Genomic DNA, 20,574 nt, shown 5'->3' with positions numbered 1-20,574 from the left:
CAAACAAAGCCTGGTTTGTTGGGAAAAGTTTGTGCACCTCATTTTTATATTTTAACCAGAAGGTTTTTAATCACTTTAATAACTAGCTAGTGTGATTGTGTATAGCATGGGAGGGGTGACTTGTGAAAAAATGTAGAGGTCAATTTAAATATCTCTTTTTTAATGACAATTTAAAATAAATTGATGCCTTTGGGACAAAACCTAATCCCATTGTAGACAATGGGACTTTTGGTATTGACCTGAGGCAAGATTTGAATGGCACAAAGGGTAGTTATATACCAAGCTTGCTTTGAAAGTCAGTGGGAATCAGACACATGAGTGGCCTTTGTGCCTATAGAAAATCTCCTACTGTATGTTTAGGGTGAACCAAATCTTTAGAGTTTCCCAAACAGCATGAAAATATGTTAAGCAACATGATCATGGTCTCATTTTCAGCCTATAGTTGTACTGCTGATATTTGGAGCCCCCCCCCCCCCGCCCCCAACCACAAGCTCTGCTGCAGTCACAGATGACAGCAGCAGACAAGTGCTGGGAGCTGTGATTATCGCTCTTTGCACTGTCCTGATGGCCACCTCCCTCCACTCTGCAAAAGAGTGGGAGAAAAAAGCCTCCCCTGCTCCATATCGTTCAGAAGTCCTCCCTTTGCAGACAGATATTCTCCCTTTCCAGTTCACTCTTCAAGGGTTTATTTTTCTCCAAGCATAAAGAATACAGAATGTGTTTCTGTGTCTGATTAAAAATTCCATATTCCTGCTTGCTTAGAATTCAGGCTGCATGCAAATAGAGCTGTGTTACAGAGTTTCTCCACAGGGTAACAGCAGCAGCACGGTGGGGCCAGCAATGATTCCAGAGAAGCTAATTTAGTACCAGCAATTCCCAACAGACACAGAAAAGCCGTTTCGGCCTCCTTCTCCAACTCTTAGCCAGTAAGATTTGTTATATGGCTCTGCCGAATGGGAACCCTTAAGAAAACTTAGATTCAGGCTGAACAGTACAACACAAACTTGGTGGGGTTGGGGTTTTTTTTTCATCTTTTAAATAAATTCTGGTTCTTGGTCAGTGAAGCATAACTTCCCTGCTTAACTAGTGGGCCTGCTAACTCGTGGCACTGGTTGTGGATCCCCAGCCTATTCATTTCCTGTTACAAAGTTAGGATCAACTTCAGACACTAAAATGGGTTAGAGCACAGCTTGTTGGAGAGAAATTCCCAGGTGGCTGTGGTTATGGAGTATGGTTTCTTAATCATTGCCTACTTCTCAAGCCCACAGATTTAAAAGCTGGCCTTTCAGCATGCAGTGTCCGTTTTTCTACAGCTGGGAGAAAAGTGGTAGAGAGGGAAAACCTAGGTCTTCTAGCAGATCTGGAAGGAAATGTGTGGTTGGGACTTGGGACAATGGACAGCTGATTAAAATCACAGCAATAGACTAATAATAATGATCTTTCATTTATATAGCAGTTTATATCCTGAAGGATCTCACTGTGCATTAAAGCGTAACTGATATACAAATAATGCGCGGAGACCGCCTTGGCTACAACTAAAATGCAGCCACCTCTGGGTTGAAGTGTGGCAGCTGTTCAGCAGCACACAGCAACACTACACAACAGTTTAGGAACACTGGGGAAGTATAGTTAGGTAGAATATAATTAGAATATGGCCAGGGCACCAGCATTAATAATGCAGCTACAAAAAGTTCCAGCACATCTTTAATGACCGTGAATGGTCTGAACCTTGATTTTCTATCTAATTTGAAAGATAACATCTGCGGCAGCACAGGGACACCTAACAAAACCTATGGAAAACTTGGGCATTGAATCTTGAGCCTTCTAAAACATAGCATCTTGGCTTCAAAACTATCTGTAAACATGGGCAGAGGTTGTTAGCACAGTTACCAAATTCAGAGAGAGCCTTGTGGAGATTAGCATCCATTAAACTCTAACCTCCCAGTGGATGTTCTTTGGAGGTGCCCCATCCAAGTATTAATCCACAAATTAAGTTTTGGGAAAATCTGACTAAAAAGCAAGAGCAACCGAAGGATGTTCACAAAGTGGGCTAATTTCTTACTTGTAAATACTTGAAAGAGGAAGTTTTTTAAAAGAAATTCTATGTATATTTACCTGCTAGTCTTTAATTGTCTTTTTGGATCTGTTCCAATTAAATTAGTGTGTGTGGATCTGTGCCCATTCTCAGTATCTCCACGTACTAAAAACAGTCTTGAAATGTTCAGTTAACCAGAATATGATGCACAAGGGCAAACCAATTCAGCCATTTAAGAATGTATTTTCATAACCTCAAAAATGACTAGAAAGTTTTTTTTCCAAATGTTGTGAATTTCCAGCCAAGAATGAATGTTTTTAGGCCAGTTTGTACAGGGAATGTTATAAGTCTCACAATTTATAGTAGCCTGTAGCCATACCATCTTGTGCTGCTGCCTTGTGTAACCCTCACAAGCTATAAAGGTTGGGCCAAGTGAGTTCTTGAATGGGAGATCTCTAAGGAACACCAGACCTAGCTGCTGTGGCCAGTGATGCTGATCATTCAGGAGGTAGGATTCTTCCCTCTGAGTTACTGCTGATACAGTGCTTCATCACGAAGCAACGGTGCTGCTGGGGCTGCTTTTTTTTGGATGAGATGTGAAAGGCCCCTAGTCGTCATCGCCAAATTTCAATTTAGGCAATTGATATTCTGCCAAATGAGGGCCCTGATTATGGAAAGCACTTACCATGTGCTTACCTGCTTTTCTGAATAGAGAAAGACTTAAGTGCACCGTTAAGTGCTTTCTTGAATCAGATCCTAAATTCCACCCCTCTCAGGCTGCACTTGGATAAGATATTCATTTCCTGTCCTAAACATTATATACTTCCTATATTTTCTTAATGATCATTGGCTGTAACATAAGCACGTGATCTCAAAGAGATGAGAATTATTGTGGGTGGAATCAGACAATTGTTCACAGAAGCAGTAGAGCAAAAAACCAAGATGGCTCATGCAGTGCATACAAGTTCACACACTGATTTAAAAAACAGGGATGGAGTCCTAATGCATCACTCGTATATAGTACTTCTCTAAAGTGCACTAAGAGCCTCTGATGAAAAGTAGGTAAGTACTTCTCTTGTCCTGCGGGTGAGTAAAGAGTAAAAGGCTGAGGTCTAGGTTTACAGAAGTACTTTGGCGCCCAAGTCCCAGGGTTAGGCTTTGCTGTGATTTCACAAAACTGCCAAACTCTGTAGATGCCTGAACTCACTTGGTGCCTAAGTTCTTGCAGTTACCCAGTTCTCTGGGTACCTAAGTTTCTGCCTCTGGGTGTGTGCATTGCTGCCTTCCTCTAGCATCCAGATGCCTATCTGCCACCTAAGCCCCAGAGCGATTCACAAGCCAAGGGAATACAGGCATTTAGCAGCCCAATTCACCTGCAGGGCCTGATCCGGTTGGTGTGCTCAGAGGCTGCCTGACAAAACAGCTGGGGGGGAAGAGTTCCCTCCTAACTTCTAGCCCAAGGGTTTGGGTACTCACCTGGGATGTGAGAGACCACCTAGTTCAAGTTATCCCTCTCCTAGAGAAGTGATTTGAACAGCGATCTGTCACCTCTCAGGTACATGCCCTAATAAACTGGGCTACGAGATCTTCTGATGTGGAGGTCCCTCAGTCTCTCCTATTGAAGCTGTTCCACAGCGGATAAATACTCAGAGTAAGACTGACGCTGGAGCCTGGAAAATAGAGCACTCATCCAAGGGCCAGTCTCCCTGCTCCACGATGGCACAGCTTCAACAGGAGATGGAGGGAGCCACAGATCAAAATGTCCCATAGCTCAATATTTAGGGCACTCACCTGCGAAATGGTAGATTGTTGCTCAACCCCCTTCTCCGTATCTGGTGTGGGGAGTCTTGAACTGGGAGGTCTCCCACATCCAGCTGAGCCCCTTAACCCCTGGAGTAAAGATTACGAGGGAATGTCCCCTGGCTTCTTGCAAAAAACACATTAGGTGCCTAACTCCAAAGCGTGTTCACAGTCGAGAATCACTAGCAAAACTAGGTGTCTCCCTGAACCCTGTACACAGGGGGGGCAAACTACAGCCCGCGAGCCGGATCTGGCCCATCAGAGGTTTGGATCCAGCCTGTGGGATTACCACCCCCGTGGTGCCACAGGCGCCGCGCCACTCCTAGAAGCGGCTGGCACCACATCACTGCGGCCTTGGGGGGGTGGGCAGAGGGCTCTGCGCGCTGCCCTCGCCTGCAGGCACCGCCCTCCACAGCTTCCATTGGCCAAGAACGGGGAACTGCGGCCAATGGGAGCTTTGGGGGACGTACCCACAGGTGAGGGCAGCTTGCGGAGCCCTCTGCCCCACCCCTTCCCCAGGGGCTGCAGGGATGTGGTGCCGGCCGCTTCTGGGAGCGGCGCGGGGCCAGGGCAGGCAGCCTGTCCTGGCTCCAGGGCACGACGCTGCCACCCCAGAGCCGCTCCAGGTAAGCAGCGCCGGGCCGGAGCCCGCACCCCAGCGGCCCCTAACCCCTTGAGCCCCCTGCCATATTCCGCACCCCTCCCTGCACCCCAAGCCCCTGCCCTGAGACCCCTCCTGCACTCCATACTCCCTCCCGCACCCCAACCCCCTGCCCCAGCCCTACATTCATGGCCCTGCATGCAATTTCCCCACCCAGATGTGGCCCTCAGGCCAAAAAGTTTGCCCATCCCTGCTGTGCACGTAGGGTATCTCTACATTGCAATTAAACATCCGTGGCTGGCCCATGTCAGCTGACTTGGGCTCCCGGGGCGTGGCTGTGGGGCTGCAAAATTATGGAGTAGACATTCGGACTCCAGCCCAAGCCCAAATATCTACATGGCAACTGTACAACTTGATCCCTGAGAGCCTGAGGCAGCTGACATGGGCCAGCCGTGGGTATTTAATTGCATTGTAGACATCCCCTTTGGCCCATTGGTCTGACCCAGTATGGCTGATTGTTCTTGTATGTTCTTGTGGGCAGTTTTAAATAAAAGAAAATAAACCCACTTGCCTCAGGAACAGAGAGGAGAGATTGGGACCGTCTAGCACACAGCCATCCACCACCCTGTCCGATTTCCAAGCAAGAGTTGTGGAAAATATTTCACTTGAAGATGGAAAAAAATACCTCGGTTATGAACAAATTACTCTCAGCCATTTGGCATTACAGTGACTCCTCCAAGCTCAGCTGGTCTTTGACCTGGGCTGTACACTCCGCTCGCTAGAGCAGGCAGAGGGCTTGTTGCTTCCACAGCAAAGTTCTGCTGCTTGCAGCTGTCTTTCTCTTCAGGTTCTGACAGCGTGTAATCACTTAGTGTTAATGGCACTGAACAACAAGCTTGCAGCCTAATTATTGTGATTATTCCTTTCTTCAGACATTAGCCTCGGTTAATGTTGTTTTTACAACTGAGGGGCTGGGCGGAGAAGAGCAATATTGTTGCCCTTAGGAAGAGGGAGCGATGAACATACCGCTTTCCGTTCACCTGCCTTAAAGTTTTGGACTACACTTGGATGCTCAACTGCCTAAGGTCCCCTTGTTAACCTAACCCTAAATCCAACATTTAGGCACCACTAGCATGCTCGGAACCCCTGCTCAGCTTCCACCAACCCTGTAGGCGCTCAGGTTTTCACTGGCAGAGTCCCCTAGGTGCCCGCTGTTTTTGCTGGTGAGCATGCATAAACATGCCTCAGGCCTGACAGTGCCTAGCAACTTGATACCTAGCTCGGGCCTACCTTGTGTATGGAGCCTCATCCAGACAGAGGAGGAGTTGGTGGCGCTGACTAGCCGTATACCCAGAGATTGGGGCAATCATCTGGGCTGGTGAAAGGACCTGGGTTCACATCCCTACTCCAAATCAGGCAGAGCAGGGATTTGAACTTGGGTTGCCCACATCCCAGGTGAGTGCTCTAACCACCAGGCTATTGGGCATGGGGACCACCACCACCAGCTCCTCCTTTTCTTTTGCAGATTACATGTGTACTGTGTATACCTACAAATCAGGCCCCTTAGGCAAGCGAAGCAGGGGAACAGCAGGGCTTAAGTGTGAGTTAGGCACTGAGCAGCTCAGTGATTTCATGCCTTATGGTGACTTTGCACGTGCCAACTGGCAGAAACTTAGTCAGCACCACCGCCATCTTCTCCATGTAAAAGGGCTGACCCGGCTTAGTTGCCTGTCTCCAGGAGAGTGGTTGGGGCTGTGACTCCCAAGCAGAGATAGGTGTCTCAATCCAGCCCAGACTAAGGGTATGGCTACACTGGCGATTTGCAGCGCTGGAAAGCCTCTACCAGCGCTGCAATTAGTAAGTGGCCACACCTGCAGGGCACTTCCAGTGCTGCAACTCCCTGGCTGCAGCGCTGGCCGTACACCTCACTCAGCATGGGGAATAAGGATTCCAGCGCTGGTGCTGCAGCGCTGGTCATCAAGTGTGGCCACACACCAGCGCTGTGATTGGCCTCCAGGGTATAAGGTGTATCCCAGAATGCTTTTATAAATTACTCTCTTTGTTTTGTTATGCAGCCTCTCTTTGTTTTGTTGTGAACGAGCTCCGATCGGAGCTCCGAACAGAGCTCCTGTTTGCTGTGATCATCTGTACCTGGCTGTAAACAATCAAATGAGAGGCAGGGAGAGTGAATGAAACAGAACCGATCGGAGCTCCGAACAGAGCTCCTGTTTGCTGTGATCATCTGTACCTGGCTGTAAACAATCAAATGAGAGGCAGGGAGAGTGAATGAAACAGAACCGATCGGAGCTCCGTTGAACTGCTAATCTAAAACAAACACTGATCACAGCAAACAGGAGCTATCTGTACCTGGCTGTAAACAATCAAATGAGAGGCAGGGAGAGTGAATGAAACAGAACCGATCGGAGCTTCGTTGAACTGCTAATCTAAAACAAACACTGATCACAGCAAACAGGAGCTATCTGTACCTGGCTGTGAACGATCAAATGAGAGGCAGGGGAAACAGCGTTGGATGCAGGGTTCGCAAACATTTTGTGATTTTTCCAATCTCTCTCTTCCCCGTTCCCTGTCACAGTACACCACAGGGAGTGAGTGAAACAGCGGGGAGTCCGTGTTGGAGGCCAGGCTGTATGCAATTAAGAGTTAAGACTAAGGGCTCATGAACATTTTGTGATTTTTCCAATCCAGGACGCTAACACACAACAGTGTTGGCTCCAAAAATCCACTCTATCTTCCCCGCTCCCTGTCACAGTACACCACCCTCCACCCCCCTCTTTTGAAAAGCACGTTGTTGCACTTGAATGCTGGGATAGCTGCCCATAATGCAGCACTCCCAACAGCGCTGCTAATACTGCAAATGTGGCCACACACCAGCGCTGGTAGCTGTGAGTGTGGCCACACACCAGCGCTGCTCCTACACAGCTGGATGACCAGCGCTGCAAACTACCAGCGCTGCAAACCATAAGTGTAGCCATACCCTAAGGGTTTGTCTACACTTGAAATGCTACAGAAGCACACCTGCTGGCTGCTGTCATGTTTTCATGTAGATGCTCACTACAGTGAAGGGAGGGGTTTCTCCCATCGGCCTAGTTAATCCACCACCCCAAGAGGCGGTAGCTAGTCAACAGAAGAATTCTTCCACTGACCTAGCACTGTCTACACTAGGGGTTAGCTCAGTTTAACAACATCGTTCAGGGGTGTGGATTTTTCACACCCCTGAGCAACATAGCTGGGTCGACATAACTTTTGCGTATAGACTTGGCCTTAGGAGCCTGCCTCACTCTGTCTGAGCGGTGGGTTTTAAGCACACACATAAGGGGAGCTGTATACAACGGGTTGCCCCTCTGATTGGCATTTCCTACTAGCTAGCTTAGATGGCCCACCACTCAGTCTGTGGGCTTTTGTGTATCCCGTTCTTAGGCACCCAACTCTCCACAGGCATTTTATAGGGAGCTTGAACACCTAACTTGGGAGTGTGGATTCTGCTGGGCCTAAAGTCAGGCTTTGCAACACTGAGCCTGAACCTCCTTGGTGGAGCTAACCCTGAGATGCTTTTGGAAATTTGATGTGTAAGCTATATAGGTATTTTCCCCAGATGTATTTACTTTCGTGTTTTCAGTTGGCTCTCCTTTTATTGCCTAGTCATACTGCTAACCTTTCAAGGTCCCCATGTTCCTATTATTTTGTCGTCCTCTCTGCTGGTGGTAACACCTCCCAGTAATTTGCAACTTTAATTTAATGGGCTGCTTACATAGGTTTCCAAATCATTAATGATGATGTTAAATAAAACCAGACCAAAGCATCTCCCTCTGCGCCAAGTATTGCCTCTTATAATTACCCCTTATTTATGATTCTTCCATCAGTTTTTTTTAACCCATGTGGCAGTGCTCCTAGCCAAACCAATTTGAATTAATTTTTCAAGTAAGGTGTTGTACAATTACCGTAGCAAGGGCTTTAACTGAAGAATACAGATACCACAGCGTCTAGTGCCAATCCCTGAAACCACTGTCTTCTTCTGTGTCCCTTTGCACAGCTGGACCAGCAGCCCAGTACATATATGGCCAATTCCCACTTTTTTGTTTGCAAAAACATGCTGCAAGTACTGTGTTCACATGCCTTCTGTACCCTTACTCCGGTCAGTATTCTGTACCCCATTGTAACAGAGTCACCCTGTGCCAGTTCACATTGGTAAACTGGTATGCCAGACTGTCTTGTGAATAGGGATGTGTTATTTACCCTTTCACATAACAAAGGAACTAGGGGTCATCTAATGAAATGAATAGACAGCAGGTTTAAAACAAACAAAAGGAAGTATTTCTTCACACAACACACAGTCAGCCTGTGGAACTTGTTGCCATGGGATTCTGTGAAGGCTAAAAGTATAAATGGGTTCAAGAAAGAATTAGATACATTCATGGAGGCGAGGTCCATCGGTGACTAGTAGACAAAATGGTCAGGGATGCAACACCAGACTCCAGCTGTCCCTAAACTCCATACTCCTAACTATTTTATTTATTTATTCATTTAGACAGAGTAGGTGGGTGGGGTGGTATCTTTTATTGGTCCAACTTCTGTTGGTGAGAGAGGCATACGCAGAGCTCTACTTCAGGTCTGGGACAGGTACTGTCAACAGCTAAATACAAGTATGGAACAGATAAGGAGTTAATACATGTTGCAAGAGACCATTCAAGATGAAGGGGGCAGTTAATACCTCTGCAGTTATAGGACAAAGGAGGGTTAGTAGGTTACAAATTGTTATAAAAAGCCATAAATCCAGTATCTCCAGCCAGGATTTTTGGTGTCAAGCAGAGTTATGAATTTAAGTTCCCAGGTGTTGTGCAGGTTTCTGTTGAGGATGAGGATTGAGAGGTCAGATATGGAATGATCATTTTGAGAAAAAAGTATTTTGGTGTTTTTGTCTTTTATCATTTTTCTGTAGGAGTTCAGTTGAGGGCAAATTGTAAGGCTATACAGAATAGATACACCTCTACCCCGATAGAACGCAACCCGATATAACACGAATTTGGGTATAACGTGGTAAAGCAGCCGGGAGCCCCGGGCCCTTTAAAGCATCACCTGAGCCCCGCTGCTTTACTGTGTTATATCCGAATTTGTGTGGAGCCCCCGGGCCCTTTAAATCACTGCTCAAGCCCGGCTGCCGCAGCCCCAGGGCTCGGGCAGGGATTAAAAGGGCCAGAGGCTCTGACCGCTGCGAGGAGCCCCAGGCCCTTTAAATCCCCACCCGAGCCCCCTGCCAGAGCTCCGGCGGTGATTTAAAGGGCCCAGGGTTCCCCGCAGCGGCTGGAGCACCGGGCCCTTTAAATCACCGCCGGGGAAGCCGGTCTAGTCTGGCATGGCGTGCCGGCAAGAGCCAGTACGCCGGACCGGACCGAACCCGATCTAACGCGGTCTCACCTATAAGGTGGTGAGATTTTTTGGCTCCCGAGGACCGCGTTATATCAGGGTAGAGGTGTATTAGCAATCAGTAATCTCACAGTGAGTCTTTGCTTTTTTGAATATTGGTACAACACTTGCTTTATTCAAATCCTCAAATACTTCCCCATTTCTATGTGACTTTTCAAAAATAATTACCAATGGTTCAGTAAATTCATTAGTAAATTCCCTTAAGACCCTGGGCTGTATATCAGCCAGCCCTGCTGATTTGTATATACGCATTAATCAAATGTTTCAAGTATCCCCATTTACCTCCTTTCAGATTAACAGTTATTTTGACAAGGTCTTCATTATTTCCTACTTACTTGTGTAAGTAACTCATACTCGTCTTGTTTAAATCCTCCCCTCATCACTGTTTTCAGTTCAGCTTTGTTTTTATCTGCAGAGCCTGATTCCTACTGAAGACATTGCCAACTTCTTGTTCTTTACATTCTTCTTTTTTTCAGAAGCATTTTGGTTGGTTGTTTTTTCATGCTGGCATCTTTTAGGACTCTCCATTTGCCCCATCCTTAAATTTTAACTCTTCCTCCTTGTGCTGCAGCCCACTCTGTATGTTTCTTATTGCTTCAAAATGAGCTCGATGAAATCTGTGAATGTGCTACTTAGTGTTAAGTTCAGCAAGCCCAGTCATTGGCACAGAGCCTCTCCCTTACCCTCCTTCGTTCAGTTTGCTTTGTTTGCAATATATTTACAATTTGCAAAGTTTTAAAACAGGCTAATCTTTTTATAAACTAGGGCACCCAGCTCCCCACCCCCAGAGGCTGTTCAGTATCCATAGCCACTGATTGGCTTTGTATGCATGCTGAAATGCCTTCTGCCAGACAGCACTCACACCAGCAACCACATACAGGCAGTAAGATGTGTTTCTAAGTCTGAGAGAGGAAAATGGGGGTGGAGAGGGTTTGGCACAGGGGGAAACGTGGTCATGACCCAGCCTCCACAGTGAAAGAAAGAGATAACTGACCAGTGAAGGGGTTGAGTCAAGAAAGGGTTTTCATTGAGCTTGTAATCGGGAGGGCGAGGGGGGGGGGAGGGCGGGTGCTTCCTCCTTTACAGCTTTGGCAAAGACAGGTGGTGTAAAAGAGGCATTTTGTATGCACAGGACTGGGAGCCAGAAACTTCTGAATAGCAGCTAAATTTGTTTATACACTTACTTATATGTGGTGCATGTGTGTGTATCTAGGCCTGGTACATTGCAACAGTGGCTGTGCTGTTGATACCCTCGTCGGCAACCTTTCAGAAGTGGTGTGCCAAGTTCACTGTAATTTAAGGTTTCGCCTGCCAGTAATACATGTTAACGTTTGTAGAAGGCCTCTCTCTCTGTCTGTATTATATAAATAAACTATTGTTGTATTTAAAGGTTTTTTAAATATTTCAGAAGCTTCATTTAAAATAAAATTAAAGTGCAGATCTTATCAATTTAGAACCCCCAGACCGGCAGCGGGCTGAGCACGTCCTGGGATCCTTTTCTGGGGTTCCAGCCACCAGCCCTGCTCAGCCCGCTGCTGGTCTGTGGTTCCGTCCGCCAGCTCCTGCCAGCCGGGATCCCGGCCGCCGGCCCCCCTCAGCCCGCTACCAGCCTGGGGTTCTGCTCATGCAGGCTGACAGGAGGCTGAGCGGGGCTGGCAGGCAGAACCCCAGACCAGCAGCAGGCTGAGTGCTGCTGGCTCCCCAGACTGGCAGCGGACTGAGCCCCTCAGCCTGCTGCCAGCTGAGTGAATGGAACCCCAGGCGGGCAGTGGGCTGAGCACTCTGGGGTTCCGGCCGCCGGCTTCTGCCAGCCGGGGTCTCAGGAGTTCCCTGGGGGCCCCCAGGCCGGCAGCAGGTGCGTAGTGGGGCTGCAGCAGCCGGAACCCCAGAGTGGCGGTGGGCTGAGCCGCTCAGCCTGTCGCCGCGTGCCATCAAAAATCGGCTTGCGTGCCACCTTTGGCATGCATGCTGTAGATTGCCGACCCTTGCTGTATAGGCTTGAGTGAGTCATGTGTTCCACAGTTTCCCTGCTGTATGGTTAAAGTGGGGAAAGCTTACCTGGGGGATGGAGGGGCAGCGCAGGTAGGGGAAGGTTATTAAGATTAATGGAAGGGGCATTCAGCCTTCTAAAGCTGCAAGTGTTTCTTACTATTTTAGTAGTTATCCTGTTAGGCTTGTGTTACAAAAGGGCACTAAAAACTACCATGGGAACTGTTTTACAAGATACTAAGCAAAACTTTTCTTTTCTTTTTGTGTATAGTGCTGTGGTTCTTGATGGAAAAATTTATGCCACTGGTGGAATTGTTAGCAGCGAAGGACCTGCACTGGGGAATATGGAAGCCTACGACCCTAAGACAAACACGTGGACGCTTCTACCCAATATGCCATGCCCTGTGTTTCGACATGGCTGTGTAGTAATTAAAAAGTACATTCAGAGTGGTTGATGCTACCAAGGAGTTGGATGGAGAACTGGTTTTGCCTGCCAAAAGCAGGCAAAAAATAAAAAAAGCTATTACAACAACAAAAATAAATAAAATTAGAAGAACAAAAACACAAAAGCAACGAACATATTGCTCTAAAGTTTTGAATATTCTCTACATTGAATGTAGAAAATCATCTTCACCTTTTGGTGAACGAGGAGCAGAGAGCTCCGTGCTATGTAAGATAGTGTAACTTGATAATACAAGTGTGTCACTAGATGTTGTAGTGGCACTTGTTACGGATGTAGGCTTTGGGTCAACCCAGGTGCAATAGAATTTCACATATTTTTTAACTGGGGGGGAGAGAAAAATCTGCATTTTACTCCTAGAGAGCAAGCTTGATTCTTAACATAACTGTGCAGAAGATTAGTTTTACTATTACACATAAGGCATCAGGCTATTTGAAAGAAGTCAAAGTGTCCTTATCACTTTGATTCCTACATTTGTTTTTAACAAATACATGCTTTTCAATACCAATGACTGAGAGATATCTTGTGTGACAGCTGGCGTAGGTTGATGTCAGTCTTCCATCAGATCAAATAAATACTGCAGTTCTCTAGAGCAGCACCAAAAAAGGAGAGAAAGAGAGAGAAGAACTGATTATAATGGCATTCTATGTGAAAATGGTTTCTTGGGCTGTATGGGTTTCTGCCCCCTACATGGCAGCATTTGTGTGTTAGGAGTGGAGGGTGGTTTCTACCCTGTTTTCTACTGTATGAGCAAAACTTGACAGTGCTTGCAACCTCTAATGCAATTATTATTATTTTTAGATTCCAGAGGCATTTTCTTGATTAAACTAACCTCTTCAAAAAGTTCTGATTGGAATCATGTTAATAAAACAAACCATATGATGTGGGATTTCCACATTTTCAGTAAGTTATTTAAGAAGATGCCTCATATACTCATTTTTGGATCACAATCAAGATTCCTTATGTTGGGATATATGCCGCTATCTTTTTGTTTTTAAATTACATCTAAGAGGACATCTTAAAAAAACCCAAACCTATCTCCTAATTAAAAGGTATGGATGTCTTAAATGCAAACTTCTCTCATCAGAATGAGACCGTTTCAGAATAAAAATATTCACACGTTTTAAACACACAAGTTTAAATCCCATGATAGAAAATGGATGGGATGAAGCCCAGTATAAAAGACACAGAATGATTACTGTGTAGCGTTGTAAGTATATGCACAGCACAGGGGTTATATTTTTATATATATATATATATTAAAACATTGTCTATCCAGAGAAGCATTGTGATGTGAAAATTCTTTATAAATTTGTAAATGGAATGATCAAATGGGCGATGAGCGGGGAGATATAATGGGGGAAAACAGCTTCTTACAGTTAACAAATGGAAAATAACCCTGAGCAGAGGATGTGTGTGATTTCTTTCCAAACAGAGCAGCAGAAAGAGTTACTACGTTTGCCTTCACAGTTTTAGATTCCAAATGCCATGGTGGTAATTCGGTGGAGAGATTCCTTTACAGAATGTCTGTATGAAAAACACTACGGTCAATATCTAGTTGAATTTCATACCAAATATATTAGCCTTTTTGTATCGGGGAGATCTGGTTACAACTTTGGGGAAACCAATTCAGACGGTTAGCCAATCACCTTAAAGTTATTTTATTAATAATTGTTTATAAAAGAACAAAATAGTATGAAATTTGTATCTTGCAGTATTTAAAAATAATGTGCTCAGTCAGGCTATAAGGTGACTCACATCTCTCTCCTTTTGATAGTGAAGTTCCAACCTTTGTTATGCAGTTGTTTTGATTATTTATTCTTTAAAGAAAAAAATAAGCACAACAAAATTATATACATAATATGTCATTTAAAGTATTTATGTCAAACAGGGTACAAGTGTGAACCTAAAGATTGGAGCACAAGTTTCTAACTGCCTGGGGCAGGACTAATTTTAGTGTTGGTGTGTGTCTACCTCCAAAGGAGGTGCTAGCAATCAACAAGACCTAACACATTCAGCATTTCCAATTTAGCTTATTTCTTCATTTCTCACACTGGAGCAAAACTGGCTATTTCTGTGACTAATATAAAACAACCAGGGTTCTCTGTAATGGCATTGTATATAGTTTATGTTTACTGTTAAGTTCTTGTTATATTATAATAAATATATTTATAGATCTAGATTCATCATCCAGATTGGATTAATTTTGTTAAGAGTGAACACAGGGCAATGCCACGTTAATGTTTACATTAATTTTCCGTGCAACCATGGAGGAAAATGCTTTTGTTCCAGCTGGATCTGTCTCTGGTCCAATTTTTCTTGCCAGTATTTAACTGACTACTAACTTCCAACATACCTGCATCCTACTTTAAAAAAAAAAAAGGCTTATAAATAACTCTGGGATCTATTTATCTAGACTGCCTCCCTTTCCCCCACTCCATTTTTCCAAACCTCTATTAAGTAAAGAACCAGAGGGCTCGTTTTCTATCAAGGTTTATACAATTATCTTGAAGCTTTATCTTAAAACCTTACTAAACTGCTTTATTTAAGTGAGCCTGGAGTTGTGCTACTTGGTCTTGTAATTTCTAAGAGATGAAAGCCACTTTTGCCCTGTGGTCAAGTTCCTTTGTATCTCGGAGTGGGAGTTCAGCAATCCACAAAAGGACACTTGTCTCCAACAGCACTGAAGTGTAACAGCTCATGGTTCCTCTGATGTTTCACTGGATGGCATCTGTAAAACACTGGGTTGGGAACTAATGAGGAGACAAATATAACTCGTCCCAACCACTTCTCCAGTGGGAGAGGCAGTGCATTGCAGTGGAACATTGCAGACCCATAGTAGGAACAAACATCTGTTATATACATTTACAGAAATAATTAAACTATTGAGTTTGTCTCAGCTTTGTTCAGCCTGTGATTTTGCAAGTATTTAGAAGCTGGATTGCAGTTTTTAAACATTTTTGTTTGGTCTTAGTGGATCAGGTTGAACAGCCCATGAAGATTATTAAAAGCCTTGCAATTTGGTATTATGCAGCCATGACCCAGACCACACAGGATAAGTTGCCAACCTTTTCATCAACACTGTGGAAAGACTGGCTTATTCAGCACTGGTCAATAAGGCTTGGTAGGATAAGCAAAAAAGAGGCTATTTGCTTTCCTTTTATATGAAATGTATTTTAGTTGTCCTCTGGGAAGTTAGCTGAGAGTCTTTGCTAAATGAATCACGTGCACAGATCTGCTAAGGGGTTTTGTCCTTAAAAGCTTTTAGAAACTCCATGGACAGGCTGGCTCAGTGGACTGGTAATGATACCAATCCTTTCACCTCTTGTTTACTAGTATGACTCTAGATCAGCTCACTGGGGACTGAAAGTTACCATGTAAGGGATGGTTCGCTGCCTCCAGCGAACGCCACATACTCCCACAGTTCCCAGGGTTGCTGTTTGCCTCTTTCTGATCGTTTCATTGAGTAGTAAACTTACCAAGTAAATAAAGTCTTAACTACAAGCAAGGAGACACTATCTGGGAGACTCCTGAATCTCAAATCTTTCCTGAGTAGTTTCTAATGAAAGGGCAGCGGTTCCCTTGGAAAGGTGCTACCTTACCCCTCCACACTACATTCAAAAGCTGATTTAATTTTCCAGTCTTGGCGGATCAAACCCCAAATAGGATGTGTAGTCCTGTGCTGGGCAGGTCATACCAACCTCTGAAAAATACCAGTATGGGGTGTCTTTAATACTTTGACACCACTTGTATAGCCTGTCATGCAAATAAAGGCTCATTGACTAGGATGAGCTCTTTAAACTAAACCCTTAATGCGCCATTTCACCTTTCTAGGGTCTGGGAGCTTTAAAAGCAAGCATTGAAGCCTCCTTTCAGCTGCAATAGAGATACCAGGGTGTACAGAAAATGCAACACTAATTTTTGATCATCCTGAGGGTCCTGGTTAGAAAAAATGAAGAGCTAGAAAGAAAATTATCTTGAGAGAAGTAGGCAGAGATGTCTCTGCATGGTGGGTCTATCATCTCATTACACAAGGTCTGGAGATACCAAGAAAAGTGTCATCTCTGGTTTGAAGAACCACTCTTTGTATAAGGCTGGATTAAACACGGGCCCAGTTTAGACTTCATGCAAGTGAGGGCTGTCACCTGAGCCAGAAGAGAACTGGGACTAGATTCTTTAGCCAAATTATCCTTAATTCCCTCTTTTGTCAGCCCACAAGTTCTATTTCAATCAAGTATAGCAGCTTACGACAAGGAATTACAAGTTTTGGTTCAGCTAGTGCCTAGGAGAGGGAAGCTTTGCCACTGACATCAAGCCTAACGGCTGCATTTGTTCCTTGTTAGAGGAATAAAAAAGGTAACCAGCTGCTTGTGGTTTTTAATTTTGTCATCTTTCAATGTTTTACTAATATCCTCTCTCCTTTCCCAGTTCACAGGTGAGATCTTAAGGGCTACCTTGACACTGTTAGTCTCCTTTACAACCCGGCTGGAGGACAGTGCTGGCTGCCCAATTGATAATGCATGTTCTGAAACCTTCCTTCTTGCAGCCCTTTGAAGAGCTCTCTTTGGCCCAGCAATCAGGCTGGCAGCCTGAATTCCAATGTCTATTTTGTAAGCCATAAAGTTGTTATAAAACCTAGGTTTTATGATGGTGATTTAGGCCCAATCTGGGACATCCGTCCTGAACCATGTCTACCACAGCAATACATACATTTTCTCCACTGTTCAGTGTGTGGAGGTTTATATTTCTTCTCACCCCTTTGTGTGGCCACAGAGTATGGATACAATTAAGCTTAGCTGGCAACTGCAAGCCATGGAAGCCTGTGTGTTTTATTTTTCCCCTGTGGTAAAAACAGATTTATAGAAATAATAGCTCTTAAAGGGTAGGGACTAGCACCTTCTTCTCAGGTTCAAGCAGAGTGGTTCCCAGACTGTGACCTATGGGGCATGGGCTGGTTTACACCACAGTAGCAGAACAAGAATCTGTTGGATGAAATTATGAAAGTGGAACACCAAATGCTTTTGATTTTTAAAATCTGAGAATGGGGAGCTTATTATAGTACAGGCACTGTCCCAAAGTAAAAATAATCAGACTTTGGCAAGCTGAGCTTGGATGCTGATTCATGCTGGCAATTCTGTAGCCACTGCATTTTTACTAAAAACTACCATTGTAAATAATTATTAATGTTCTTGTTCAATTAGTGCAGTATCCCATGTTATTTATTAATATTAAATTCAATTTTATCTTGTTCCCACCTTTTCAATATGTCACAGATTTTCATATTGGCAACATATAATTGCTATGTAGAAGTGTAGGGAGGAAAGCAGGAAGATTCCCATTCATATCTGTCAGTTAGCCAGTTCTTAATCTATTTAACATGTGCTCTATTGATACTGCATAGTGCTCAAATTTTAATCAGAATGTCATGAGGTGCTAAGACAAATTACAAGAGTCTAAGTGTTACATCGATGCAGATTACATCAATTCCCTGGTATTATAAGATTTATTAAAAATTAACATCTGCAGGGCAGAGATCTCCTCAGTCAACTCTTATTAAGACTCTTCGGTACAGGTTATCCAGGCCTTCTGACTGAAAAATGTTTATTCCTAGTAGATGATGTCTAATAACCTTCCATTACTAATGCACTGGAAACTACTTCATCATTCTCTTATCATACAAACACATGTTCCTGCCTCTTTCCACATACAGAAGAAAAATGTGCTGTTCCCAAACTCTTAGCCTCATCCCCACTGCCAAAACTTGAGGTGCTCCTTAGAAGACTAGAGTGCCCTACACACCAGAACCCCAGCGTATATACCCTACACAGCTCTCTACGTGGCCAAGCAGAACCTTCTACAGCGAAACTATTTTTAACAGCGTAGTGTCCAACTGTTGGAGCCTTTTCATGCCACAAAGACTCCGTAAGTGGGAAAAGACTCTAGCAGAGGGAAGAAGCGGAAAAAGGCTCCAGGCAAACGCCTCCTGCCAAAGTCTTTCCCTGACACGTATACCTACACACTGCAATGAGTGGGTACCGAGTTTGCTTTTCACTGTGGTGTGTAGCTACATGCCGCAGCAAGTGTAGACAAGGTCCGAAAGGTGACTATTACAATGTATAAAGGACTTTCATGAGGAGAAAATACCAGATAAGAAAAGGGTCTGTCATGTAGCAGAGAGAGACATAACAAGAACTGATGGTGGGAAGCCGAAGCCAGACATTGAAACTGGAAATATAGCACAAATTTCTAACAGTGAGGGAGTGGGTTTTCCATCTCAATGTCTTCAAATTAAGACCGAATGCCTTTGTGGAAGATATGCCTTCGCTAAACACAAGTTATTGGGCTCAATACAAGGGTAACTGGGTAAATTTAATGGCCTCTGATATAAAGCAGGGCAGACTAAATGTTCTAGTGATACCTTCTGGCCTTAAACTCACTTGAGAGCATCTCCATCCTGAGGGTCTTTTCCTTTGAGAAGCTATTTGTTGTTAGATTTTGCTAATCTCTCCTATTTCTTCACATGTAACCCAAAATGTAAAGAAAGGTAGTAACAGTGATTAATTGGTTCACTGAAAACAGCACAAATACTGCAGCATATTAATTCTCCTGGCAAAAAGTGTAAGGGGAAAATCAGGAAGAGTGGCTTGGCTAGGGTCAGGGAAAGAAGCCAGCCTAGACTTAGGCACAGCAGCAATACATTACAATCTTTCCAGACATCATACAAACCCACTGGCTATGTACACGCAGGACAGACTTTGAGAGAAAGCAGGTATGCGACCACCAGTACCTCTGTAACTGAAATTATGATCCATTTTTTCTTCCTCCTTTTCAAACAAAGCACTTGATTGGTAATTAGTAAAGCTGTATGAATAATGGGTTGGGGGTTTTTTTGGTTCACTGGCAAGTCTGAAAAAATAATTAACAAATGGTTCTGGATCAAACAAACAATTTTTCAAAATCTTTGGCAACCCAAGAAGTTGAAAAAAAAATCCATGTCAGGTCAAAGTTTTGTTTTGACAAAATGAAACATTTTGTTTCAATTCTGACCATTTAAAAATGTTTTGTTTTTAATTAACAAAATTTTGAAACAAGGTAATTGAAACAGAAAAATCTAAACATTTCAAATCCCTTTTTTAGAACTTTTTTCATCCAAAACAATTTGCTGCAAGCAACACAAATTCCCAAAACATTTTGGTGTCACCAAATCTACATTATTTGCCAAAAAAATTTTGTCTAAAAAATTTTCTGCAGCACTACCCATTAATACTTCTGCCACATTTACCCTGCCAGCATGTGTTGCTTGGTTTCTATGAGCCTTAGGATTTCTTTCCTCTACTTCTAATATGATTTAGTACGTAAGAATCCTATTGCCTAGTCATGCCTCTGCACTTTACTACTCTTAGAATCATAGAATATCAGGGTTGGAAGGGACCTCAGGAGGTCATCTGCTCAAAGCAGGACCATCCCCAACTAAATCACCCCAGCCCGGGCTTTGTCAAACCTGACTTTAAAAACCTCTAAGGAAGGAGATTCCACCACCTCCCTAGGTAACTCATTCCAGTGCTTCACCACTCATCTGTGCCTGGTCTACAATGGGGCGGGGGGGGGGGGGAAATCGATCTAAGATACGCAACTTCCGCTGCAAGAATAGCGTAACTGAAGTCGACGCATCTTAGATCAACTTTGAATCACTTACTTCGCATCCTCGCGGCGCAGGATTGACGGCCACCACTCCCCCATCAACTCCGCTTCTGCCTCTCGACATGGTGGAGTTCCGGAGTCAATGGCTGAGTGATCAGGGATCAATTTATCGCATCTACACTAGATGTGATAAATTGATTCCCGATAGATCGGTCACTACCCGACAATCCGGCGGGTAGTGACCGATCTATCGGGAATCAATTTATCACGTCTAGTGTAGACGCGGGTAGTGTATATGTACCCCTAGTGAAAAAGTTTTTCCTAATATCCAACCTAAACCTCCCCCACTGCAACTTGAGACCATTACTCCTTGTTCTGTCACCTGCTACCACTGAGAACAGTCTAAATCCTCTCTCTTTGGAACCCCCTTTCAGGTAGTTGAAAGCAGCTATCAAATCCCCCTTCACTCTTCTCTTCTGCAGACTAAACAATCCCAGTTCCCTCACCCTCTCCTCGTAAGTCATGTGCTCCAGCCCCCTAATCATTTTTGTTGCCCTCCGCTAGACTCTTTCCAATTTTTCCACATCCTTGTAGTGTGGGGTCCAA

General features: G+C 44.4%; 1 protein-coding gene across 5 annotated transcripts in view; it reads left to right on the top strand.

The window, feature by feature from the left end:
- The window catches only part of KLHL29 (kelch like family member 29), a 544,343-nt gene extending 529,908 nt beyond the window's left edge, over nucleotides 1–14,435 (top strand). For all 5 annotated transcript variants that reach the window (XM_045008743.1, XM_045008742.1, XM_045008745.1 and 2 more), the window contains one exon: nucleotides 12,139–14,435. In XM_045008743.1, the coding sequence (XP_044864678.1) occupies nucleotides 12,139–12,322 (184 nt within the window). In that variant the 3' untranslated portion in view covers nucleotides 12,323–14,435. The remainder of the gene's footprint in view (nucleotides 1–12,138) is intronic.
- Nucleotides 14,436–20,574: the final 6,139 nt, after the last annotated feature.

The sequence above is a fragment of the Mauremys mutica genome, chromosome 3 (genome assembly GCF_020497125.1).
Source record: "Mauremys mutica isolate MM-2020 ecotype Southern chromosome 3, ASM2049712v1, whole genome shotgun sequence".
Lineage (NCBI taxonomy): Eukaryota > Metazoa > Chordata > Testudines > Geoemydidae > Mauremys > Mauremys mutica.
The sequence above is the reverse complement of the archived record's forward strand: the minus strand, read 5'-3'. Positions and strand labels throughout refer to the sequence as shown.